At 33.5% G+C, this 26,688-nt stretch overlaps 5 protein-coding genes across 9 annotated transcripts; 2 read left to right on the top strand and 3 right to left on the bottom strand.

The window, feature by feature from the left end:
- The first annotated feature begins 304 nt into the window (after nucleotides 1-304).
- Nucleotides 305-5,934, top strand: LOC123195915 (ATP-dependent DNA helicase Q-like 3). Its single transcript, XM_044609781.1, has 19 exons — nucleotides 305-613; nucleotides 713-820; nucleotides 913-920; nucleotides 1,020-1,103; nucleotides 1,216-1,356; nucleotides 1,512-1,546; nucleotides 1,722-1,805; nucleotides 2,010-2,098; nucleotides 2,259-2,411; nucleotides 2,508-2,604; nucleotides 2,960-2,963; nucleotides 3,088-3,237; nucleotides 3,333-3,425; nucleotides 3,513-3,578; nucleotides 3,669-3,799; nucleotides 4,560-4,645; nucleotides 4,722-4,849; nucleotides 4,993-5,099; nucleotides 5,301-5,934. The coding sequence occupies exons 1-19, from the start codon at nucleotides 454-456 to the stop codon at nucleotides 5,731-5,733; spliced, it is 2,157 nt and encodes a 718-aa protein (XP_044465716.1). The 5' UTR covers nucleotides 305-453; the 3' UTR covers nucleotides 5,734-5,934.
- Nucleotides 5,935-6,727: 793 nt separating this feature from the next.
- LOC123214164 (protein GDAP2 homolog) lies at nucleotides 6,728-7,938 on the bottom strand. Its single transcript, XM_044633921.1, has 3 exons — nucleotides 7,545-7,938; nucleotides 7,195-7,459; nucleotides 6,728-7,114 (listed from the first exon to the last, which is right to left on the bottom strand). Exons 1-3 carry the CDS (start codon nucleotides 7,666-7,668, stop codon nucleotides 6,892-6,894), a joined length of 612 nt encoding a protein of 203 aa, XP_044489856.1. The 5' UTR covers nucleotides 7,669-7,938; the 3' UTR covers nucleotides 6,728-6,891.
- Nucleotides 7,939-11,126: 3,188 nt separating this feature from the next.
- On the bottom strand, nucleotides 11,127-14,893 carry LOC123220377 (thiol-disulfide oxidoreductase LTO1). Of its 2 annotated transcripts, none has more exons than XM_044642594.1 (7): nucleotides 14,715-14,893; nucleotides 14,337-14,616; nucleotides 13,622-13,878; nucleotides 13,407-13,519; nucleotides 12,604-12,751; nucleotides 11,865-12,028; nucleotides 11,127-11,460 (listed from the first exon to the last, which is right to left on the bottom strand). In XM_044642594.1, the coding sequence occupies exons 1-6, from the start codon at nucleotides 14,775-14,777 to the stop codon at nucleotides 11,870-11,872; spliced, it is 1,020 nt and encodes a 339-aa protein (XP_044498529.1). In that variant the 5' UTR covers nucleotides 14,778-14,893; the 3' UTR covers nucleotides 11,127-11,460; nucleotides 11,865-11,869. The 2 variants fall into 2 exon arrangements, with proteins under 2 accessions (XP_044498529.1, XP_044498518.1); XM_044642583.1 differs by having other exon boundaries at nucleotides 11,891-12,028; nucleotides 14,715-14,892.
- A 2,728-nt stretch (nucleotides 14,894-17,621) lies between these two features.
- Nucleotides 17,622-18,501, top strand: LOC123220389 (protein IQ-DOMAIN 20). The gene is made up of 2 exons (XM_044642600.1): nucleotides 17,622-18,096; nucleotides 18,204-18,501. The coding sequence occupies exons 1-2, from the start codon at nucleotides 17,857-17,859 to the stop codon at nucleotides 18,363-18,365; spliced, it is 402 nt and encodes a 133-aa protein (XP_044498535.1). The 5' UTR covers nucleotides 17,622-17,856; the 3' UTR covers nucleotides 18,366-18,501.
- A 158-nt stretch (nucleotides 18,502-18,659) lies between these two features.
- Nucleotides 18,660-26,297, bottom strand: LOC123220351 (serine/threonine-protein kinase STY8-like). Of its 4 annotated transcripts, none has more exons than XM_044642564.1 (16): nucleotides 25,899-26,297; nucleotides 25,513-25,627; nucleotides 24,984-25,081; nucleotides 24,719-24,838; nucleotides 24,350-24,404; nucleotides 23,618-23,728; nucleotides 23,400-23,450; nucleotides 22,694-22,869; nucleotides 22,515-22,622; nucleotides 21,385-21,458; nucleotides 20,961-21,136; nucleotides 20,514-20,609; nucleotides 19,664-19,744; nucleotides 19,475-19,528; nucleotides 19,240-19,374; nucleotides 18,660-19,161 (listed from the first exon to the last, which is right to left on the bottom strand). In XM_044642564.1, exons 1-16 carry the CDS (start codon nucleotides 26,096-26,098, stop codon nucleotides 19,147-19,149), a joined length of 1,665 nt encoding a protein of 554 aa, XP_044498499.1. In that variant the 5' UTR covers nucleotides 26,099-26,297; the 3' UTR covers nucleotides 18,660-19,146. The 4 variants fall into 4 exon arrangements, with proteins under 4 accessions (XP_044498499.1, XP_044498483.1, XP_044498490.1 ...); XM_044642548.1 differs by having other exon boundaries at nucleotides 18,660-19,141; nucleotides 25,899-26,296; XM_044642555.1 differs by having other exon boundaries at nucleotides 18,660-19,141; nucleotides 25,528-25,627; nucleotides 25,899-26,296.
- Nucleotides 26,298-26,688: the final 391 nt, after the last annotated feature.

Below are 26,688 nucleotides of genomic sequence, written 5' to 3'. Positions count from 1 at the left end.
AGATAAAATTATAATTTTTTTAATATTATTAGTAAAATAACAGTTTTACCTTTAACTTTAACAAAAAATTTTAATAAATTTTAGGTGATAAATAGGTGTTTAAATTTTCAAAAATTAAAGTGTATAAGTTTAAGATTTTATTATACTTCGGGGGAGTCTTTTGGTCTAATTATAATGGAGAAAGTGTAGGTTATGGACCAAAAGACAAGGCAAGGTTTTATTTATGCAAGTAGCTTAATTATGCCTGTCAATACAAAATAGTACGGGGTGAAATTTCTCCTTTAAAAAAAAAAAAGCTCAAAGTCGGTTTTAATTTTTCAAAATGAAACGGCATCGTTTCTCTTAATCTTCCTCTCCATCTCCAGCTTGATCGCATTTCACAAAAAATTCCTAAAACGCCGCGAAATTCGAAAAGTTTATCCCTCTGATGAATCATTTAGGGTTAAACGAAAGATGAAGAAATCACCATTGGCAATGCAAAGTGGAAGTGAGAACCAAAAGAAGAAGAAGAATATATTAGAAAAGGAAGATCTAGTGAAACTTTTGAGATGGCATTTCGGCCACGCTCAATTTAGGGATAAACAGCTTGACGCTATTCAAGCAGTTTTATCAGGTCACAACTCACAAACAAAGCATCAGTAATTGAATTAATGAGTATTATTATTTTCTTGATTAGTCGTTAAATTAGTTATTTTTATTATTATGCATTTAGGGAGAGACTGTTTCTGTTTGATGCCAACTGGTGGTGGAAAGTCAATGTGCTACCAGATTCCTGCTCTCGTCAAGCCTGGAATTGTACTTGTTGTTTCTCCTTTAATAGGTGAATCCTATTTATATTGTTTAAAAAAATAGTGATAATTTCTCTTACAATTATTTTATGAAGCTCTAATTTTTTTTTTTTTTTGCTTGCAGCTTTAATGGTAAGAGTAATTTGACTTTAAGTTATTAGTGATTATTATTTAAGAATTTTTAAGGTTCAAAGTATTGGATATCTTTCATGGATGTTTTTAAAAGTTTAGGAAAACCAAGTGATGGCATTGAAGGAGAAAGGAATTGCTGCTGAATTCCTGTCTTCAACACAGACAGTTCAAGTGAGAAATAAGGTATATAGATATTAATTAGTTTAAGGCCTTGTATACTTTTGAAAATAGTGTAGGTTTATTGGGTATATGTGTTTGATTAGTGATAATTTTTGGTAATTATTATCTTTATTAGATACATGAAGACCTTGATTCTGGAAAACCATCATTGAGACTATTATATGTAACACCAGAATTGATTGCAACATCGGGGTTTATGTCAAAGCTGAAGAAAATTCATTCAAGAGGGTTGTTGAATCTCATTGCCATAGATGAGGTGTGAACTTACTTACACAGCATGTACTATATTATATGGCATTTCAACATGTTTCCTTTGGAATTTTCATGGTTTTTTATTTGCTGAGTAATTTTTTTTAGTTTTTTTTTTTTTGGTCTAAATTTCAGTTATTTTTTTATTTTTCAAAATTTCAGGCACATTGCATCTCATCTTGGGGCCATGATTTCAGGTTTGAAATCTATTGAATTAGTGAGCAACAAGTGAATTTCTCCACTTTTGTGCCCTTTTTTGTGAATTTATTGAGAGTAGAGTTTAGCATTTTCTTATTGCTCATGCTGGATTTAATACCACTGAAACTTCCTTCCTTGAGTTTCTCTTTTTTTATTTTTAAAATTTACTTACAGGCCTAGTTACCGTAAGCTCTCATCTTTGAGGAACTGCCTTCCAGATGTACCAGTATTGGCACTTACAGCAACTGCTGGTCCCAAGTGAGTCTGGTCATAACACTCAACTGACTTCAGTACTAATTTATGCTACCTCTGAAGTTTGATTTCTTTTTTCCATCAGTACAAATATTCAATTTGAGTATCCTCTCTTTTTTCTTTTTAAGTTGGATTTAGCAATCTTTGTAACCGGCTGAGATCTGTTGCTCCCCTTCTTTTCACTCTACCTCTTTTGTTTTTCTATTACAGAGTTCAAAAGGATGTGATAGAGTCCTTATGTTTGCAGAACCCCATAGTTCTCATATCTTCTTTTAATCGTCCAAATTTATATTATGAAGGTAGGTCCTGTGGAGCAAAAAGGTCCAGTTTATTTATTGCATATCTATGTGAGAGAATGTAATCAATGAATAATTGGATTGATTGTGTTGTTTAAGTTTCTTAATTTTCGGTACTCATATGATCATATAAACATTTTAATAAGGTATTTTTATAATGCAGTTCGATACAAAGATCTTTTAGATGATGCCTATGATGATTTGTGTAATGCACTCAATTCTATGGGGGATATCTGTGCAATTGTTTACTGTCTTGAACGCACAACTTGTGATGAGTTGTCTGCGCATCTTTCCAAAAGCGGCATCTCTTGTGCTGGTAACCGAATTTCTTGTAATCCTTTTCTTTTTACACAAAAAGTTTTTTAATATTTATAGGCAAAGGGTGAATTCTTTTTTTCTGGTGTATTTTCAGCATATCATGCAGGCTTGAATAATAAACTGCGGAGCTCCATATTAGATGATTGGGTTTCTTCCAAGATACAAGTTGTTGTGGCTACTGTTGCTTTTGGGTATGGTTGAATCTAGAAATTCAGCCTTTTGTCTGTGCTCTTTCATCTCAGACTTCTTCCTAATAACTAAAATAGCTTTTTCCCGGTTTCAGATTTATCCTTATAAACATTAACTTACTTTCTATGCTGAAGTTCTCTGTTCAGGAGAGTGATTTATATGCTAGTTGTTGTATTTATTGGAATGTAGATCCCGTATTTTAAAGTGCTGTATGCTGCACTGTTTAGCTTTTTCATATTCCAGCACCTAATGATGGCATGAGCATGTGATGATTTTTCTTGTTTTCCGCATTCCTCTGCTATGAGCATGAGCTTTTGTGGTGCGCGCACAAATATTGAGCTAATGCTGTTCATTCAGGATGGTACGTGACTTAATTATGTGCTCACTGAATTTGGGACAAGTCATTGTTTACTTGCTTTACTGTTAGTGGATTCTGATAAACAGGTATCATATGTCACTAATGGCTTTTTAATTTGTCTTTCTAGGGTATAGACAGAAAAGATGTCAGAGTGGTTTGCCACTTTAATATTCCAAAGTCAATGGAAGCCTTTTATCAAGAGTCAGGTAGAGCTGGTCGTGATCAGTTGCCCTCTCGAAGTTTGTTGTATTATGGAATGGATGACCGCAGAAGGATGGTTGGTTCACTTGTCTCAGTAGTGCAACTCCTATTTCCTTTTAGATTATCTAAATGCTTGCTGGAATTTCAACTAATAATTCAGAACTGTGTCAGGAATTCATTCTAAGCAAGGCTGAGAGCAAGAAGTTACAGCCCTCAAGCTCTCAGGAAGGGTTGTCAAAAAAATCAATGTCCAATTTCAATCAGGTGATTTCAAATCTTTTTTGTGCTTTCCCTGTGTAAACTTTCTGTGCTGTTAATATTTTAGAAAATCTGAATCCTTATCATTTGCAGATGGTTGAGTATTGTGAAGGTTCTGGATGTCGCAGGAAAAAGATTCTTGAGAGTTTTGGGGAACAGGTGGTGATTTACATTGATGGCCACTACTTACTACGAAATGCCTTTCTTCAGCACTCTTTTATAGCTGCTTATTTTCATCATCTGAACTAGGTATCTGCATCCCTATGTAAAAAAACATGTGATGCCTGCAGACATCCAAACATAGTTGCCAGGTTTTTGGAAGAGCTAACGACTACATGTGCTTTACGGCAAAGACATCATTTCTCTCAAATTTTCATAAGGTAGTATAGTTTCTTTTCCTTTTCTTATTCTATCATTTCAATAAAACGCAAATACTTGAGAAGCTTTTGTGCATGAAAATTGGCCTCAAATCATAGAAATGTAAAATAACAGACACATGATATTGTCTTCTATCTCAAACCTCATACAGTTGACTATTATTCTGTTGACCATTCTGTTTTCAGGAGAGTTTTGCCTGAGATTTTTTTCCAGCTATTACCATTAATAATACTACATCTTTGCTATAGAATCTTATTTTTTCATTAATTATGCAAACAGAGTTTCACTAGCTGGAATTCTGGAATTATACTAGCAAATCAATGGTTAATCCAAGTACCAATCTACTTCCAATGAAAGATGTTTAATATAATTACCTTAGTAGTAAAGCCTTTGGTTGGAGGAAGGTTACTAGAGATTCTATGATCATCTGCACTTAAACCTAGAGTTCATTAATTCCCGATTATTTTATTTCTTTATTATCCTTTTGTCTCTTATCCCTCATATTTTTGTAGTAGTGCGACTGAGGACATGATTCGTAATTACCAAAAGAAATGTGAGCGATTATCTTTCGATATGTTAAAGCTTAATCAATCTAGTTGATCGATATGTGTTAGGGATTTTTTTTAATGAGTGTCAGTGAAGGATGAGTTTTATTTGGAGAGTCAATATCTCATAGTGAGTGTTAACTTGCATATGAAATCTTCATGTATAGATTGTCATTTCTAATGATTAATTCATGTCCTTTGTACATCAGCTCTGAAGATATGACCCAAGAAGAACAGTTTCAGAATTTTGGAACCGTGATGACGAAGCAAGTGACTGTGAAGAAGATATATCTGATTCTGATGGTAATTATTTTTTTGCTCTTTGATGGCTTGGAGAATTAATTCCACCATCTTATTACATGAGTCTCTCAATTACTAGATGGTATCAAGGATGACAAGATCTTCTCCAAGTCAAAGTTGTCAACAAAATCAGGAATAAATGAGAAGATCGAGTTTTTGCAGCGTGCTGAAGAAAGTTATTATCAGAATAAAAACTCTTATAAACAGGTCTATAATCTGCCACATTAATTGGTTCTGACTCTCAAATAGTTGTCTTTTTATCTGTTTCTGTGTCTTAAAGTTTTTACTTTGAATCCAAATGCGATGTCTTCTCTCTGCAGAGTACTTTTATATGGTTAGTTTTGCAACAGGTCAATAAACTCAACAAGAATGCAATATCTGAATCTCTGAGAGAAGCAAGCAAGCAGAGATTAGTAAATGCTCTGAGGCAGGCTCAGCAACGACTTGGCAGCTTAAGGTACACTAACCTTTACACTTAGCATATACGGAACTCCTTTTCCTCCTGGAAAGGCCTGACATTTCTAAATTACAATGAGATTTCCCTCATTGTTTGAAATTTTACAAGGATATTGCCTTCACAGAGTGGGAGTCTTTAAAGAAGCACTTTTTTTCCGATTAACCGTGGAAAATTCTCATTGTTTGAAAGTCTTCTTTGCAGCATTGAAATTGAATCATCAGCCACTTTCCTTGAAAATGAATGCTATAAAAAATATGGGAAGAGTGGAAAATCATTCTATTATTCCCAAATGGCAAGTACTATCAGGTGGCTGTCAACCACGAATTCCAATGACCTAACTAATCGACTGAGCACCAATATGAGTTCATCTTCAGACAGTATCTGTAAAGAAGTACCTCCTGCAGCGCCATCAACTTTGTTGGATCAGCCAGCAGATATTTGCAGCAATGCTAGGTCTGAAACATCAATGAATGCTTTGCCGAAAAAAAGTTCTTCCTGTAATACACAGCTGCCTGTGATTCCATCATTCTCAGAGTTTGTCAACTGCGGAAAGGCCAAAGACAGCCGACTTGATAATGCATCACGGAACCAATCGCCAAACAAATATTTGGAGAAGAGAATGCGGTTGCAGTAATTAAACTCTTGGTGGGGGGCCTCTTAATTCCTGTTTTTGTTTCCAATGGGGCAGAATACGATACATGTTTTATTCTTCTTTTATGTGTAACCTCCTTGCCCTACATGTTTGAGATTTGAATCTAATTTCGCTTTAATGATTGACATATCTTGAAGCATATCTTTAAAGTGTCAAAAAAAAAAAAAATCTGAGTTTTGTGCAGATTTCTTATGTTCTGAAACAAGAACAGGGCACGAAAAGCCTAGATAGCCATAGATAAGCCGTCTTTGCATTATTTTGTTGAAGTGAAAAACTGGAATTATCACATCTTGAATCAATCAGAGGTGTCACGTTGTATGGAAATTTGCAATGTACTGTCCCATTGAAATGACAGATTTGGCAATTGGGATTGCCCATATGAGGTTGTTTGTTATTCTTAAGGTGGGATTGTGCCCAACCTTCCTAGGAATGTATGTTTAAAATTATCTGATAATTTGAGTGGATCAAATTTTAAATTGAAAACTGAATTAAAAAATAAATAGATATTTAAAAATTTAAAGATTGATCCAAATATCGAATTAAGAATATAAAAAATTAAATTTTTTATTCAATTTAAAGTTTGATATATTTTTTAAATTTAGTTAATCAAACTTATTCTATCTTAAAAAAAAAGAATAAAACCTATTTTCTAAAAAATAAAAAAATAAAGTAATATTTTGAAATTCAGTTTTAAAACCTATTGCTCAAAAATTAGATATGATTAATTAATATTTTTAATTCAATTCAAAATCCATTAATTTTTGGATTTGTAATTATTTATTGACAAATCAAATATAGAAATTATGGTGGGTTAATTGATTTTGCACTTCATTACTTACAAGGAAAGCAGTGTCTGTAAAATTAGAAAAAAATTATCACAGTAGTAGAACTGCATTAGAGTTTTTGATTTTGGATATTTAGGATTTTTTTTAATTGTAGAATAAATACATTTTGATTCCTTGAAACGGCGATCAAAGAAGGAAGATTCAGCATTTCTCATCTCATTTTCCAAAATATTCACATAAAACAAACCAACCCTATAAACACAAAATTTTGGGCCCGGCTTATTCCTCCAAATGTAATGTAATTAGGAAAAAAAGATAAAAAAGAAGGCAGAAGCCAGCAGCCCTACTGCATCTTCTAAGAGATACATCTCATGGAGTACATAGACACGGCAGGGGAATCCAGAGAAGGTGCACCATAGACTCTCGGATGATCACTCTCCAATCCATAATCCATCATCGGACGAAACTCCAAATCCTCATCATGATCAATCACAAACTCCGGAATCTCAATCTCATTTCTCCTTACATGCTCCCACAAATAATCAAGCCTGCTCACATACCTCAGCTTCCCATACAGCCTGCCACACACAAATATTCCCCTTCATTTGATAATTATCAATCAAAAGTCAAAAAGTACTTTTGAGTTGCAGAAACTCACCCTCCATGGAAGAAAAGACGGCCGACGGTGGCAAGAAAGAGGCGGGCCTGCAAACCCGGATGAACAAAGTAAACCGCTTTAAGATTTTCTTTAACGTTGCTGGGAATAGCATCGTAAATCGATCGCAAAGCAGAAATTCCCACGAAATTCTCGCTTCTTTGAACTCCGGTGTGTATATACAATATCGCAAAACGCTTCTTCGCCAATCTGGGATAAACTCTTTCCTCCAAATACTTCTTCAGAACTTGAGCACTCAAATTTCGAGCTATTAATCATTCATGCAAAACTCAAACGTTAGGCCATGAAAACACACAAAGCAAACCAAGAGAGACAGAGAAATTGACAAATACCAGGCAAGAATTTCCCGATGATACGAAGGATTTTGTTGCCATGTTTATCTTTGCCATGAATCCTGAAAATCTGAAGCTTTTCTATGAGATGTTCGGAGTCGAAAACAGTGTGATCAGTAGACATGTTGGGATTTTTTAAATTTGGAAAAGAAGTAATCGGAAAGCAACGGAAAGGAGGAGGAGCAGGATGAAGGATGGAGATTATGGTGAATTAATATAGATAACGACAAAAGTAATTGTGATGAAAGAGAGAAAAGGAGGATATTCTAAAGCATCTTCCGTTTTTGAATCAGACAACGGGCATGGATCTCTCCCTTTCGCCGGATCTTACGCTTTCGTCACATTTCCTTATCCTCATCTCGACCGTCCGTCCCTCATAATTTTTTATTTTATAATATTAATAATATTCCACCAGGTAGATTATAAAGAAGTAATACGAGATGATGATCCCAAGAGAGTCATTTCTATAGATTTCCAAAATTAATCTTACGTGCTAAGAATAGGTGATCAAAATTATTTGGTAATCTAATTGATTTAATTTTTAAATAAAAAATTAAATCAAAAAATAGGCTGTTAAAAAATTTAGTTTGAATATCAATTTGAAAATATAAAAAATTCAGCTTTTTAGTTTAATTATTAATTTTGCTAATTTTTAAAATTGATTAACCGAATCGAATTAATTTTTGAAAAATTGAATAAAATATTAAATATATTTTCAAAAAAATTAAAAAATAATAAAATATGATAATTTTTTGAAATTTGGTTTAAGAACCAATTCATCAAAAATTTGGTTCTGTTAATTGATATTTTCGATTTGATTCAAAATTAATTAATTTTTAAATCAGTTTAATTTTGGTTCATTATTTTTTCCAAATCAAAATTTTAGTTCAGTTTAAAAAATTAGTAAACCACTTTGGTTAATCAGTTTTGAACACCCTTGATTATATCATATACTAAAAATTTAATTTTTTTATCATACATTAAGTATTTTATTATATTATATAACATAATTTTTAAAAAATAAAATAATAAAAATAAACTAATTAACAAATAATTATTTTGAAAAATCAAAAACATTTTAAAAATTTTTTATATATGATTATATTATATTATTATATTTAAAAAAATTATCAAATTAAAAAATTAATATACATGATATTGTGTTATATATAAATTATATTATATTAATTTAATATATTTTATAATATATATTATTTTTTATTTATATTATATTATACTGTAGAATAGTCAAATACCGAAAATCATTGATTAGAAGACCAAGCAGCTTTCATTGAAGACAACAATGAAGGCTTCGAAATGAAGACCAGATGGCTCGATCTGATAGGTCAGATTGTTTGCGCAATAGCTCACAGTATTCTCTAAAACAGGTAATATTTTTTCATTAAGGAAAACGTGGTGTAATCATCTTATGCGAAATCAGCCGCCGGTCGCCATCAAATTTTTCAAAGCATTCAAACAGAGACAAATACCAGTCTCTTCGACTAACTGAAAAAAACGTTAGGATGAAAAAAACATAATTTAAATATATAAATAATATATTATTATATAATTAAATAATTTTAAATTTAAAAATAAAATAATATTTAATTATATAATAATATATTTTTTGTATATTTAAATTATATATTAAAATTATAAAAACATAATATTATTATTTTTTTAAAATTTAAGAGTAAAAAATAGACTTTATCAAAAAGTTTGAAGTCTAATATTCGATTCAATAATATTATATATATAATTTTATATATAAATAATATTTTATCATCATGTGATTGAATATTATGTTATTTTTAATTTTTAATTATCTAATTATATGATTATATATCGTTATTTATATACAAAATTATTATATATAAAAATTATGTATATAATATTATTCTATTCGATCCGTGCATACTAAATTTTCAAAATTGTAGAGAATATCAATACTCTTAACACTGCACATCCCACTCTATGTCCTCGCATGAGACACAACACCAGAAGCCAATGAATGAACTTATGTACACTCTAATTGTCACACCATGTAAGTGTTGTACCCAAAAAATTTATACTAATTTCAGTAAACAAACTCTAATTCGTGAATGTTTGGCTCAAAACCTTTTGTTTTTTAAAACTCCAATGAATTAAATCACCTCTTAAATAAACCCAAAAAAAAAAGAATCCATGATATGATTAGCCTAAACAACTAGAAACAATCCAAGTAGAAATATTATCAATGGCAGAACGTGAAATATTTGGGTTAATTATACAGACGTCAAGTTCATTGGATACATATGGGCGGGGGGGCATAAGAAAATGAAATAAGAAGAATGAATTATTTGTAAGATACAAGGCTTGACCTGTGGCTTAAGGTTTCCCATAAAATAAAAGCCCTACTGATTTTGATTAAACAGATTCTCTTGTCATGGAATGGAAGCAATCATTTTAGTTACCTATTTGACAGAAGCCTCAGAAGGACTTGACATATATCTATCTCATCAATGTTGTTATAATATATCCCTATAACATACATACTAAATATAGAAAATCTATAAAAGAATCACTAAACTAAAAGATTCAAATGGGTTAAAAAAGAGCCGAGAGATGTCTACTCAATCAAGTTGTAAGAAAAAACCCACCCTCTTATGTGCCTGAAATAAGGTGGAAGAATATGGTATAATTGTTTTGGATAAATTCATTAATGATCATGTCTTTATAAATAAGTCAAAATTTGAAATGAGCATTATTGCAACATATATCATATCAATGAAATTAATCTTATTATTAGGACTCTCAATGCTCATTGAATATTTAAATAGAAGAGTTTAAGAAAGATTAAGTATCCTCTCAATTTATAAATTGAGTATTATCCAAGTAGATTTCAAATTCATTAATCGAAAATAAAATTAATAGATTCTTGAAGCAAAAATAACCCTCAAGACATGGCCTAATCACTGTTAAGAACAACCCACCACAAACAGGGCAAAAGGCGTTAGAATTTGTGAGATAGAGATAAGGCAAGTATGCAGCTTAAAGAAAACCTATACCTCTGGTTCCTGCACCATTTGTTTGTCAAAATGCTAGAAGAGAACGAATATGACCATGACAACATTATTTCAGCTCCAGCTTAAACTTCTTGTCTCATTCCAGAAGAGAAACGTTTGGCAGGAAACACAAGCACTCTCATCTCGTATACAAAAACTTAAAGAACAATAAAAGAAAAAGAAATCAACAGCTTTGTAATTATCATATTTATAAGTATGTGATGAAAAAGAAGAAGAGGGTAGAGTACCTTGAACCGTGAAGGAGACGTAGGAGACAAAAATGGAGATGACATACTAATAAAGCTGGCCATGGCTTTCCAGTTTCAATCGAAAATAGTAATATCAGTCTATCAGAGTTTCATAAGCCCAGTTTGCCGGTAGTAGAAGGGAGTTGCACGGTCGTTTAGTATTTGCTGTTTTCCAGATGATGAGACAAGACACACAAGTTCTTATAGACTGAAACCCAGTTCTATGAGAACATTCAACAAGGTCTGGTGGTGGGCGCATTCGAGTCCACTCTGATTCTAATTGCTTACTGTCACTACCAAATTCAACGGTACTTTATTTCAATAAGAATGCTTCTGGTCACAATAACAGAATTGCAATTACAATTACTGTTCAAAAGATAACTGTAAATTTATCAAATCGTGGGCTTCTCACTGTTTAGACTATGAATACACTACTCACTACTGCCTAATACTTCTCAAGGCCTCAAGAAAGGAGGAAAATAATGTCCATTAAACATAAAAATTTATCCTGTATACTGTACATGAACTGCTGTTATGATTGATGATTTAACTAGGCTGTTGACTTGATTCAGAAAATCCAGATGCCTCTGCTAGGGTTGTCAGTTCTTGCTCTCCGCTGAGAACCTGTAAAACATTCATTCCAAGGTGAGAAAACAGAGTAACATTATAACAAAGAAGGGTTAGATTATGATGAAACAAATTCACAGTCATACAGTTTTCTTTTTAACTTATTTTTATTATTTCTTGTTATTTGATGACAGCTTACGTAAATGTCAATGTTATGGAGGCCAACGAAAAAACTGAGAAGAGGGGCAAAGAAAATTGCTGTTAGCATTTCAAGCATTGAAGAGTACAACTAATTATGAATGACACAAGGTTAATAAAACTCTCTGCATCATTGGATTATTCTTGGGGAGGCTGATATCATTCACTTCATCAAAGACAGACTAATTAGAATTATACAAGAATGATGACGCCTGAAACATTTCTAGCAAAATTTGGGCATGAAAAAGGAAAAAGACACTTATGTGGCTCAAACACAGGGTTTCCTCACCTGGCCATTAATCACCCACATTGGGAACCCTTCAATTTTAGCATCCAGACATGCCTTGGCCATTTTAGTTCCTTTTCTGTATCCATCTGGGAAGCACTCCACATAATCCAGCAGCTTTGCAGCATCCTGTCCAAACATCTGCTTGAAGAACCAAAGCAAAAAATGCACATAGAAAATTGTGATTAATATTTTCCATTAGAATGGATTAAGAATATGATAGCACAACACAGATAAATGTTTACAAGAATAACAATTTCCCGAACAATGCTGATTGGAAGCACCCTACTCAAGAATAGAAAGCCAAGTCAATGGGAAAGTATGCTGATGAACATTTACATGCTAGTAGAAATCAGCATTAGAAGATAGTTGGAGAGGAATGTATACGTTCGAAGAGCCCATGACACTGTGGTTTTCAATTTTATACACAACTTTCACGGATAAGAACGGAAAGTCAACAAGACATTCACTGTAATAAACAACAGATTTTAGGGATTAATGAAATGCAAGACAACCTATTTTTTAGTATAAAAAAGTATAATACTTGAACTGTGAACTGCCAATGGAGAATTGCCATACAAAAGAATTGATAATTAACTTTGGCACTTATGAATGTGACAGTCACCAAATATAAGGTTGAACAGAAAACCATAATTTATCTAACAATATCTGCCTACTTCTAGTACTCCAGATTTACAAAACAGAGAAGGAAGAACCTGTTTTTGTTCTAAACAGTGTGAACACCAGAAAGCCCCATATATTTTAGCTCCTACTGCCTTCAAATGTTTTGCAAGGGATAAAGCAAAAGGACTTGATGGTGTAGTTATCTCGGTTTCAACATATGGCAACTCAACTTCAGCTAGACTGTTAATAAAAACAATAAGAAAGAAAATCAGTGTAAATATTCATGACCCAAATAGTGTGAAGAAAAAGAAATAACAGCATAAATTGGCAATAAGAATCTTCCATAATAATCTCCATTGATGTATTATTTGCCAGCATGATATGAACAATAAAACTCACCATGGAAGAATAAAATGTTTTTGCATACAATCACCATCCTAAGTTTTGCCTAAACACACAATGGGACATTTGTCTAGAAATGCCAAATCTATAAACAAAACTAAAAGATATCAAAATTCATAGGGCAATTTTCATACTACAATATTCACTACAATTTAGAGCACAAAACAAGCCACCATCCTAAGTTCTTTTTTTTTTTTTTTTTGGGTTCAAACAGCACTTTCGAGTTTTGAATGGCTGATTTTCCTATGTGCAGTAACAAAAGAAGGTATTCATTCCTAATGCTGTAAGGGTGTAAAACAAAAAAATAAAAATAGAAACTGGGTATTCTAAGTTGCAGAGCAAACATGAAAGTAAAAGCAGCTGTCTTGTAAATCACTTAGACAAGGAAACTATCTTAAAATAAATAGCCAGGTGAATACAAGAATATGACAAAAGCTCTGACAACCAACAAAATCAAAGCAATAACCATTATCCATGCATATACTTTATTTACCTGGATGGTACAGATTGAGAAGAACTATATGAGGTGCTTAGGCTAGCAATCACCAAGCTTGCTATACATAGCTGTATACCCACTACCTTCTGTATCTCTTCAAACCCAAACTCCTACCACAAAAAAAATAAAATAAAAATTTATTGATATTTACGAACTAAATACATTAGTTAATCAGAAATATCGAGGGGAAGTTGATTCAAGGAAAGAAAAACCTTCAGAGTGATGAAAAATAAGCTGAATGACAACAATGCTGATGTTAGGCAGTACGAACATGTGATTCCAGTAAATTTTGTGCTTAAAATGTACAAAAAATATGCACTGGCAGCCGCCATGGAGGTAGTGCTCCCTAGTAAAATCATGCGACCATACGATTCATTGATTCCAAATGGCAAGTTCTTTCTGCCCAACAGTAAACCAAGCACTCCAACCAACCCATAAGCAAACATACCAATCAATGGAAGAGGAATACCTGGCAATTCCAAAGAAGTATAATTCAATTTCATTTTCAAACACAATACCTGTAAAGTTATTCATATGCAGGTCATACTATGGTACCAGCCTAATAAAGTTGCTAGACCAATAAGGTTTTTCAAGCAATAACTGTAGTATATGAAGTAGATATCATATTCAGTAATTGAAAAATCATCTCTAACAACTAAAAATTAACTGCACGCAAATAAAATTCTAGGGAACTTTACTGGCCAGTGACGTAGTATGACCCTTCATATGTGAGTTTCTAGTCAAACAGATAATCCCCTTAGTACCATAATCAACAAGATCCAAGAAACATCCGTTCATCAACAACACATGTACGGTTTTCTTTTTATTTTTCTTTTAACAGTTATTTCTCATGGTTTTATCAAGAATCAAACATTAGACTCGGCTAAAGCATGCAAACTAAGAGACTAGTTAAGATCAACGATATACCGAAAACGACAGCGTAATCACTATTCAGAACGTCACCGCAATTGCTGCCACCAATCGGGCAAAAGGCATCCGAATTTGTGAGCTTGAGATAAGACAAATACGCAGTTTCAAGAAACCCTACACCTCCAATTCCTGCACACCATTTGTATGTCGAAATGCTAGAAGAAAACGAAGACGACAATGACGTTTTCATTTCAGGCTTGGATTCAGTTTCCTGTCTCTGTTCAGAAGATAAGCACTTGGCGGGAAGCACAAGCACTCTTGTTCTCGCTCCCAAACACTTCAAAATAAAAAAAATAAAAAAAGGTTGAAATAAAAGTTAACAGCGTTGTAATTATTATGAATAAGCAAAGAAAGAGACAGACGTGAATTGAGTACCTTCAACTGTGGAGAGGTTGGAGACAAGTAAGGAGTAGATGAAATACTGATGAAGCAGGCCATGGCTTTCAAATTCAACCGAGAAATGGCAATGTTAAGTCTCTGAATCTTAATGAATCATCTGCAATCTACGGCGTCGTTTAGACTTAGCTGTTTGCCTGACGATGATGAGACAAGATTGACAAGTTTCTGAAGACTGAATTCGTTCTAATTTCAAAACTTTTAATGGGCCTACCTATTGGCCCAACCCAAGGAAGCCCAATTATTATTACATATTCTAAAGAAGTGGATCTTCTTGATTTTATGAGTAGTCAATTTTCTGAAGACAGAATTAGTTCTACCACGCTGTCTCTTCGTTTCTTTCTGTTGTTCTTTCTCCTCACAGTCTTAACCACAGGTTAGCTCTAGCTTCTTAAATTGATTGCAGTTGCTTCAATTTTCAGGGTCTATTCTTGTTACCAGTGAGCTCACAGCGATCTAATGTCGGCATCAGTAGCAACAGTTAGAGGTTCTGGTAAGTGCAAGTGTAGACTAAGAACTTTGTCAATTTTTCATTTCTTTGTTCATGAATTGGATGATTTTCTATGTTTATATTTATATAAAGCATGAACAAAGTTGGACCAGGTTTCGATTGAAATTTGCATCTTATATCACAATATAAAGAAAATCACACAAAAGCAATCATTTCCTTACTGGTTTCTGCTCCATTTGCCAGTTTATTCTGCTTTGTATGCACGTGATATTCTTATGTAAACTTTATCCGTGTCCGGTTAACTCAGGGATGACAAAGAACCCAGATTTCCTGAAAGAAGTATCAGCACATTTTGGGAAATGCGATGAAATTATTGTTGCGGGTTTTATGTCCGAACTTCCTTCAATTTTACTGCATTCAAATTCTTTCAATTGGCAATGAGCATGAAAAAGATAATGCAATAAATCTTGTTTGATCAGAGGCGTGAACTTGGGAAAAGGTCTCTCATGGCTGCTGCGGATCTTTTTGCTGCTGCAAGCACGTCATGCTTTAAAGTCTTGGTTTTTAAGCATTCAAGCAATCAATCTAAACATAACAAAGAAGAAAGTAAACCTCAGAATTTGCTCCAGTTTCAAAATCATCAAGGGTGTTCCACCATATTTAACACAAAAAATACAATTCACTTTGATGTCAAGTGATTGAATTACTTTCAATTTAATCACTGGACTCCCAACCGAACTTTAATTCTAGTACGAGGAGCTCACTTTTTAGATCACGGGTTAATAAAATTGATAGAGTATTTAGAAGTTTCAGGAAAAAGATTGGATTCGAACCTCTATCACGAATATATAAAATGTTGGCCAGAAACGGGTGATTGTGCAGAAGAAATCTTACAAAAATGGGCGAATGTTGCAGGAAAGCATGACAATGCGATAGAAGAACAAACAAGCAATGACCAATGGTCCCTTTTTCTTCAAGCTCTGAACAGAACACTTCCAGAGATTTATAATTGAACTGGATATTAAAAAAACTATGCTTTCATGGTTGTATGATAATACTAAATAAATCCCAGTAAAAGTTGAATACTAATTGATTGATTAAAATATAAATAAATTCTGTTTATTTTAATTTAATTTTCAAGTTTTTTGATAATCTTGTTGCGGTGTATGGTGTTGTTGGATAGGCCCGCATTTCTGTGTTCTCCATTTGCTTATTCAGGTCTTGGCTCGAATAATTTAATCCAAGAAATTCGTCACTTACCTACCGGTGGCCATCCCCATCCCATTGTTTTCTCACACACACGTAGAAGAATAGGGATTACAGATTCCTATCTTACTTGATTAGTCTTAACTTGTACCCTTCTTAAATAGTAAGATTTAGCGTAAGTTGTTGAGACTTCAATTTTTATCTTTTATTTGTTTTAAATAGTGAGGCTCAAAACTATTTTTTATTGATGATGTTGTGACGGAGGGGATATATTTTATATAAGAAATAAATCTAGATGCAATAATTAGCAAAACTAACAGCATATTAGAATTTTCAAGGTGAAGACTTGAGTTCGAGTTTTTACTACGTTTGTAAAACTTTAATTTATTTGGTGTACTGTGTTTTAAGTTTACCCATCGAATAAACTTTGATTTACCTGGTGTATTATACTTCACCAATACAGGAGGATAGAAATAAATCTAAACTTTATTAAGTAAGGCAACGAATCAATGTTATATTAACATTCTTTTTACTACGTGAAAAAAATGATCAAATTTACCTTTATTTAATCAAATTTTATAATATAAAAGTTTTTTTTTCAGTAAATAATATTTTTATTTTCAATTAAAATAATGAATCACCTGATCTAATTATGTCTATTTTACTCTCATTCACTCAATCTTTAAAAAGATACTTTGTTTTCAGTTAAAATATTGGTCATCTAACCCATTATGGTTTTCTTCTCCAAACCAAGACATATCATTTCTCGTACCGATATCTCGAATCAAAACCCAAACATATTTGGTGATTGGGTTTCCATGCATCTCTAGTTCGCAAAGCATTGAAATATGTATTTGAACATCCAGACATCTGACCACAATATAAACCTACCCCAATGGAAGATGAAGCTAATGATTTGAGTAAGAATGGTTTACTTTCAGAAGAATCCATAAGACATTCATAATCAGAGGATGAAGAAATGGATAAATTATTTTCTGTATTTATAAAAATGATGTTTGGGCCAAGTTGATTCGCAAGAGGTGTGAGCTGAATGAACAAAGATGAAAGCTTATGGCAATATATCTTAAATAAACATTATATTAATTAGTGAAGGAAATGAGGTATACTCAGTTTAACATAAGAAATGGTACCGAAACCAAAAGCACTCTAAAATGTTTTTGTTTATATATTTATTTATTTATTTCTATTGGACTTCTGTTTCTTTAAAATGAATGGTCATGTTCAAACTCTACGTTTACTTGTGCCGTGGAATGCTTCAAACTCACGCGGAGATCAAGGTTTCATCGTGCCACGTTCTGAGTTACTGACAAGCATTAGGCATAGAAACCTACCCTCTCTAAAAGCGAAACATGGTGCGCATTTCTCTAACTTTACGCGTCTCCTTCTTGGGGGTTTATGGATTAAATCTGACAAACACTCAACCAGCCAGACAAAGAAAAGAAAATGGGCAAGTCCAGATACTGGTTCGGTCTGGTCAGAAGAAAGTTCAATAGGAAATCGCATGGAGACATCACTATTTTTCATAGCCCAAGTCCCAGCCAAGAAGCTATCATTGGAGTAGAGGAAGAAATCTCCAACTGTGGTGACAGAAGCTCTGTTTCACTGGAGTCATTTAAGAAGAAAGAACTAACCAAGGAAGATATTGCAGCCATCAAAATTCAAGCAAATTTCAGGGGTCATCTTGTAACATATCTAACCCATTGCCCTTATATTAACAAACTATTTTCTTTTAGAAGGGGAAGAATACTGATAGACTCTTTCTGGGTTCTGATAATCCAAAAATTTGACAGGCAAGGAGGGCATTTAGAGCACTGAGGAGTCTGGTTAAGCTGCAAGCGCTGGTGCGTGGAGTGTATGTTCGAAGGCAAACACGCATAGCCATGCATTGTATGCAAGCACTTGTTCGATTACAGATCAGGGTTCAAGCTCGTCAACTCCTCATCAGCCAGTGACTAACACAATCTCTCTACTGTAATTACAACTTCTAATCGAACCAACATTCAATAATACAAGCAGTGTGTAACATTAACAAGTATTATGTAAAGCATTAAATTTTCCATCAAAAGGCAAATTAGAACCATTTATATACTACTTATATGACATCTAACTATTCAAGATAAATACCTCATTCGTGTGTGCCAATTCTCATTATCTAGCTCAACACGAAACTAGTCACTCTTTTGTTAGCGCTGCAAGAATTTAATCACGATTAAAAATGCAATTAAACGATGAGAATCACAACGTAATTAGATAGAGAAGTGTGCAGTCAAACATTAATATTCCTACTAATCAACAGTCAATAACAAACTGAGTGTTCAATCCACTTACAATGAGAAGGCCATGGAAAGTACAACTTAAGTTGAAACACTTTTTGACTAACTCATATTTACAGATAGCATAAATTAGAAGGCAAGTAGTATGGATGGTTAGGTGAAAGAAAGCAACAAAAGTGAAGGATGGAGGATAACACACACAGCTACTACTGATAAACAGAATCTAAAAACTGAAACTAGGTTGTGTCTTGAGTGGCCAAAAACTATACAATAAAAGAGCAAGTTTGAATGTCCAAGATGATATCGCACGTGTGTGTGTGTGTGTGTGTGTATATATATATATAATATAGACAGCTTTCTCCCTCCTTCCAACTTTAGAGATGTCCCCTCCCATGTGCTTAAAATAAGCCACCAGTTGATCTATTGTTGCAGTTATCTTCCCTCTTCCCTACAACCTGTATTAAACAACAACATACTTCATAGCCAGAAATATATAAGGTTCAAACTTGGTAAGTCTAATGGCACCAAAATGTGGTCTTAGCCAATATAATACCTCATTTATTAGCTGCTGAAGTATATAAGTAATTTCTGAGAAATTTGGTCTTTGAATTGGATCAGAATGCCAGCATCTCTCCATCAGCTCTGCAAGTTTTGGGTGACTGTGCTTGGGGATTGAAGGCCTTAGACCCTAACATCATCGTCAATCAAATAAACTCAAATTTCATTATTATTTATTTATTCCATTTCTCTTTTTCATTTGTGCTGGGGTATATAAACGGAATAGATACCTTTTGCACCACACCAACAGCTGCTTGTAATGGGCTAAAGCCAGAGTAAGGGATCTGACAATTTGTTCACAAAAATAAAAATTCAGTGTATGAAGCTCTCCATAAAGATAAAAATAGAAAATGTAAAGAAAAAGGCACACTGACAGCAAAAAAGAAGACACATTTTACCCCCAAAGATGAATAACCCACCTGTCCTGATATAAGCTCCCACAATACAATACCAAAACTGAAAACATCTGCCTTGTGATCGTACGGTCTGTGTTCAATCACCTTCATTCATCAAGACACTATAAGGAAATGCTAGGGAATTCTACTGAATCAGAATGCAGAAATCAAATAAAAAAGGAGAAAATTTAAGATAATTTGCAAGCATATAGTGTCTTTATAATATGGTTGCCAACTGCAGAGTGGCAAAATTTTCATAAAATGTGTGAAACCAATAAAAAAAAAAGAAGGCAAACCAATGGATGTCACAGATCAAAAAGAAAGCAAAACCCCAACAAAGCCTTAGAACCTGATTTAGGATCAGCTAAATGAATCCTGCTCCACCAAGTGGTTTGTATCCAAATCATTCTTTCTGTTTGACCTTACTAACATGGTTATATGGAAGATGATAATAGTTTGAGGAATCAGCCATGTGCAAACCTAAGTACTAGTACAGAAGCACAATATATGCAACATTATCAACAATTCTGTATACAGAGTTTGTGAATAAAATTTTAGTATATGTGGGCTGCCATAGCTCTCTCTAATCGGACAGAGTTGAACATCACTTCTCTTAGCAGTATCACAATCAGCTAATATAAAATACTTTGAAAAGCATATAAAGACAAATTAACACAATGAAAACCCAAGACAAGGAAAAATTTTGTACAAGCTGTACCTGTACTGATTGACAATTAGGGTAACAAACATTAAAACTCAATAACCTGATGATAATATAAAAACTTCAAACAGTAAAACAAGGAAAGATTTTACACCAAATAAATGTTGTCATTTTTAGCCCTAAAAAAATGATGACAAAAGAACTAAATGCAACCTCAGGAGCCATCCAGCGGTATGTTCCAGTTTCAGCTGTCATCACACCAGATTGAGACTGCACTCTGGCAACCCCAAAATCAGCAACCTTCACAACCTGTTCAGGAAGGATAGAAGACTTTATATGTTAAGATGCTTGACTTTTATGTTCCAATATGAAATTACATTTCTTAAATTCAAGATTCATATTAACATTAAAAAGCATTTTTAAAAAACAGTAATCCTACACTTACAAAATAAACATCCCAATTTTATATCTCAAATGATGTATCAATTAATTTGGCAACATTACATTACAAACCATATCATCCCATCATTAATGTGACATGAGAAATCAATAACCATATCAACTGACGTACCAGGCTGTGATATTTACTTTGCATCATGTTGTACAATTGTTCAAAAAAAAGATAACAAATCAGTGAGGTTGTTCACAAAATTCTCTTACTTCATTTTCATCCATCAGAAGATTTGCGGTTTTCAGGTCCCTGTGAATTATATTATTTTGGTGCAAATAGTCCATTCCCTTGGAAACATCGATCGCTACTTTAAGTAGAGACAGAAGGTCAAACACACCCTTCTGTTTATGCAGAAAGTCATGTATGCTTCCTCTAGCCATGAACTCTGATATACAAATATGACCATAAAAAATTGATTAAAAGCAAGAGGTTTTTAAAAAAGTCAAGACATCCTACATAACATAAACTTAATTATAGTATAGATGATAGGGACCGAAAATCTAACATTTTACATTATTAAATGTAGCCACTGCACTGTTCCATTCCCAGTCACACTATCAAATGTGTCAGACTTCAAAATATGAGCATTACTTGAATTATCAGGCAAATAATAAAACATTTACTAAAATTTACCGGTCACAATGCACAAACTTGGAGGTCTAGTGCATGCACCAATGAATTGCACAACATTCTTATGTCGAATCTTCCTGCACATCAGAAGTTGCCAGTGTAAAATAACAGTGAGTAATACTACATTCACTAACAATAGGTACAAGCACGGATACAAATGTTAATATGTCATCGTGTGATTAAGTATTACTTATCTCTAATTTAAAATCATCCTATCGCATCACAACATGTCATTGTTTGTACTTGTGTTTGCACATATTGTAAATGCATGAAGTATTATGGAAAAACAGTTGAGCGAAATAATGCATGCAGTGACAAGAATTTTTTTCATGCAGGCCAATGTATGAAGAGTAAATAATTTACTAAAGCCGTTTTAAATGTTATACAGAGAGATTGCATTGGAAGCCTTCACAGAGCTGCAGCATTGGCATTCCACAGGGGGGGGGGGTGTGTGTTTTTTTAAATTAAGGGGTGGGGCTTCTAAAAGGTAAGTAAATAGCATTCATATAACATGATATTCTAAAAATATGATTGCAAAATATCCAGGAAAAAAGAGAGAGATTTTGGTTTACACCATCAGAGGTTCCTAAAGATTATTCAGAGTTGAGAGAATTTACAGCTAACAAACCTACTGCTGCCATGATGTAATTATGAGAATAAGTTGATAAAATCAACATGGTTTTTCAGCTATAGCTAAGAATCATTTAGCTTAAAGTTCAGATTTTCCAGCAGTTCCAGCCTCATACAAACCAAAAATGTTACTTTCCCTATCTGGACATAACATATTCTTCAATATGAAACTTCCAATCTAGTTCAATCATCTAACGAACAGTGGACATCAGGTTTGTAATCATCACATTGAGGCAGCAAACCTATGCTGTCTCCAGCCTATAGCAAGTACATCTTTGTAATTAAAATATGCACCCAAATGAAAATTACAACCAAATTGAATGCTTATATAACCTCACCATGCTCCTATCCATGTCAAAACAGGAAACCTAAATCTTTTTTTTTTACAAGCAAAAAGGAAATATCACAAAAATGATCTTACTGAAAAAAAAAAGGTTAATATCAAAATAGATAAAAAGAGGGTAAGTGAGGCCCCTCCTACCAGAAGCATATATTTAACAAACCTCATTATGTAAACTTCCTGAGAAAACTCTTTTAACATATCAGTATCCATATGCTCATGCTTTAGGACTTTGATAGCTACTTCCTGACTACAATATGTGCCTTTGTACCTGAAAGTTAACAGTTAGTACCAACTCAGACTCTGTACATGCAGAGAGAGAATTCAAAATTGGAAACTTACAGATCACCAGATGCCCCAGATGAAACCTGCATTCCAAATTCCAGTTGCCTTGGAGCAATTTCCCAGACATCAGTTCCATCGGTAGGTATTTTTATGCAATCAGGAAAGGTTTCAATAACTGCTGGGTTATGCATATTGAAAGCTGAAACTGAATGTTGATTGAGAAAGGAATGGCCCTGCAGAGCAGTCATGAAATATCAAAGGGAAGTTGAACATAGTTGCTCCAAGTTGATCAGTCAATTGGAGTTTGAAATACATGGTTGTATATGTGTGTGGCTTTCAATTGATACAGCGACAGAACCACAAATAACTAATAACTTGTACACCAACCAAGAGCTGATGTAGAACATCTGCACCCAAAATGGCTACATCCATCAATCATTCCTATCTAAAACTAACATAACTATGTGAGCTTCACATTAACTTCAGAAGGGTTTAAAGAAGCTGTAGGAAGAAATCACACCACCAAAAAAGGAAAAATAGTTTCTAATACAGCCAATTAATAAGCATATTATCAAGATAAGACATTATATAAAAGCAAGTTGCACCAAGCACAACAAGAATTCAACAACTTCACTTGGCATCAGCTAAAGCACTATATAAAAACCAGATTGACAAATTGACTGATGTTAGAAAAAAGGCATTTAAGATGTTTTGCACGCATAAAATAATTTTAATTTACATGACTAGCATGGAGAACAATTACCCTGGATTTTATGACTTCCTTTTCCAGTACATATTTGAGCTCTGCAGTTTCCTATAATGTTTTCAACATACAAGTATGTAAAGCATCACAATTTATGAAAGGGAAAAGAAGATCTAAATTACCCCCTTCTTCACACACAAAATGACAAAAGGAAAATGAAAAAGATTAACTAGCAAACCCGAAGGGAATGACATTAAGAACAAACTGTTACATCATACCTCATGAGGCCAGCCATCAACAACAAAGACATCTAGAGAGAACCCATCAACGGTAGAAAATGCATGAGCTTCATGAATGTTCAGTCCAATCTCACCAAGTAAGGAAGTCAACTGCAAAATCAGTCACTTTTAGCTATTATCAAGAGCAAGCTGAGAATGTGAGCAACACCAAGAGAGCAAGAGAGAGTGCATGAATATGGCATATGGTTTTTCATCCTTTACGTCTTCCAACACAGCCAATTTCATTATTCATGCACCAACCATACATTATAAAAAGAAAAGCAGAGATCATGAGCTATCTGATTTCACAAAGTTCATTTCATAAGAAACTCCTCAACATCCATTAAAACCATGACGTCAAAGTAATGTTTTGTTTGGCCCCACACCAGCTCTTCAACCTTGACTTTACTAAGTTAGATAATGCTATTTATTGGGACATTCTCAAAAAGTCTAGTAATAAGAAGTATGATATCAGTTTCTCTCAACAAGGCAACCATGAAGGAAAAGAACAATCTTTTCCAAGCTTATGAAAGCAATGTTGCAGATGTTACAAATCAGTAGAATGATGCACTTAACAAAACAGAAAAATGAATGAGTTCTTTCTCACATATTCTTAAAGTTCAAACACTTTGAAGAACTCAAGGCTGAAAATGGATCAGTTATTGCTAATTGCTATAATTCAAAAAGATGATGGCATGTTCCACGCAAACCCTAAACAAATTAGTAAACTACCTGAGTAAGGAGTTTTGGCTTGTCAACTGTTGAAAAAGTGATTTCATGCATAGGCCTAGAAGAATGACAAATATAAGATAAAACAGAGTTAAAACTATAAGGAACTAACATAATATAAGTTGATCTAGAAGGTGTTTTTAAATCTAGCAAATAGGATTCATAGAAAGAAGTAATCAAATTTAATCAACCAAAGAGTGAAACGAAAATAAAATATGAACAAGAAATCTCCTCAAATCAATGTGCTAAATCAAGAATATTAGCTAATTTAAATTACTAAAAGCCTTAACAGTATGAAGGTAAGGGAAGAAAGGGGGGTCACTTTCCACAATATGAGTTACTGAAGATAAGCTTAGTGATTGAAATTCTTACTTGGAACAGTGTGCTGACAAACTTGCAGCACTGTCTTCTTCCTCCACCATATCTCTATGGTCATGCAGTGCAAGTGTTTCAAAATTAGGTGATGTACTAAATGCGGGTGGCGGATGGATGCTGGCGACAAAAAGATATAAGCAAGTATAAACAATGGAAAAAATGTAGGTTAAGAACTACAAGGTGGGCAAACCCGAAGAGATCTAGATAATTCTGAATTATATTATCAAATTGACTGCATAACTAAAAAAGCAACATGCCATACCCCAGTTTAATCGGATAGTAAGAACTTTGTACATCTTCATTCATTGAACTATCTGAATGAACAGTATCAACAGAATACACACTGCTTGTAGGATAAACCTGCATTAAGGTAAAAGAAAATAGAAAAATAGAAAATATTTAAGATGCAATTTATCACAAATCCAAATGGAGACAACTATAAGCTCCGAAGGCACGGCATGCTGATTGAACCCCAACTATAACCCCCACCCAAAAAATTTCTGGTTCTAAAACATCATATTATTGTTAATTATTTTTGTTTTTCACTCTCTATACACTCAAAGCAAAAGTGATCATGAAAATAGCCCTCAACCTTAACATGGTTGTGGTCTTGAATTTTTAAATCCATCTATTATCATTACCAAAAAAAAAAAAAGATACCACAAGTATCATGTGTCAAAATGATATAGGATTTATTGACTATTGCCAACTAAACTCCGTTTTAGAAAACACAGTATAAACAAAGGTTGGATCTGGAAATATAAGCCTTTGCCGTAATGGCGTGTACTTGCCTGCACAACACGAACCTCAAAAACAGGCCGATTAGCAGGATCTTTTGCCAAATGCAGTAATCTCTTATGAGTCAAGACATCTTCTGCTCTATCCACGTTCACATCCAAAGCATAACTATACAGTATCACTTAGAAGCATTAATTTCACAGCAGAAATTTCAAATTAAGCAGGCCTAACATAATCATTTTTCTTTTTTCGTTAAGCAGCCTAACATAATCTTAAAAACAAAGCAAAATAAAACTATTTTGACACGTTTGACAGTTGAAAACAAAAACAGTAAAAAATCATTTATAAAAAATAAAACCAGCTTTTGCTCTTATCATGGAATTATAAAAAAAGGGGGTGAAAATTAAAAGTAGAAAGATTAAGTTAAGCAAGGACGTACCGAGCAGGTAGACGGTTAAAATGAACCCAGAGTTCATTATCAAAGTCAGTTCTGTTTGCTTCTTCGAAATTCAAATCTTGAAGGCGACGAAGCACCTCACTGTAGACCTCGAATTTATATCTATGGTGCCTCGGATTCGGCAGCGACTGTGACACCGCAACTCTACTTCCACAACTCTCAACGTCTTCTTCAATCGCCATTAAAAGCAACACAAAACAAACAAAGCAAACTTCACAATAATCAGAAACCCTCACTCACTCACTCACTTTACCAGCTGAGAACTCCACATGGATGAAGACGACCGTACGAAGAAAGAGGAACAAAAGGGGAGAGTGAGAATTGAGCTGAGAGAGAGAGAGAGAGAGTGGGTGATTCTTTGTGTTTTTGTTGTTTGCCTGTCAGAAGATAGAAAATCCTTTAGGGGATCTCCACGTCAGCATGGGGTCCAGAAAATGGTGGGTCATCAGACCTTGCCACCTTTCTAGATTGATTGGATAAACTCGGCAAGTCAAGGAATATGACATTGTTTTCAGGCCAAAGAACTTATTACCGCCCAAAATTTTTGGATCTCTCAAATTAGTATTATTAAGTATTAAAAACTTAAATATTTATTTATAAATTAGTCAAATTTATCTATTTCATCTTAAGATTTAGTTAAAAATATTTAAAAACTAAAAATTTATTACATTTTTTCTTTTAATATAAAAATATAATAAAAATTTATCTAAGATTTGAAAAATGAATATTTTTTTTAAATATTTTTCTTTTCCTCTCTGATAATAATCTCCTC

This window comes from Mangifera indica, chromosome 1 (assembly GCF_011075055.1).
Source record: "Mangifera indica cultivar Alphonso chromosome 1, CATAS_Mindica_2.1, whole genome shotgun sequence".
In the NCBI taxonomy this organism is placed as follows: Eukaryota; Viridiplantae; Streptophyta; class Magnoliopsida; order Sapindales; family Anacardiaceae; genus Mangifera; species Mangifera indica.
The sequence above is the reverse complement of the archived record's forward strand: the minus strand, read 5'-3'. Positions and strand labels throughout refer to the sequence as shown.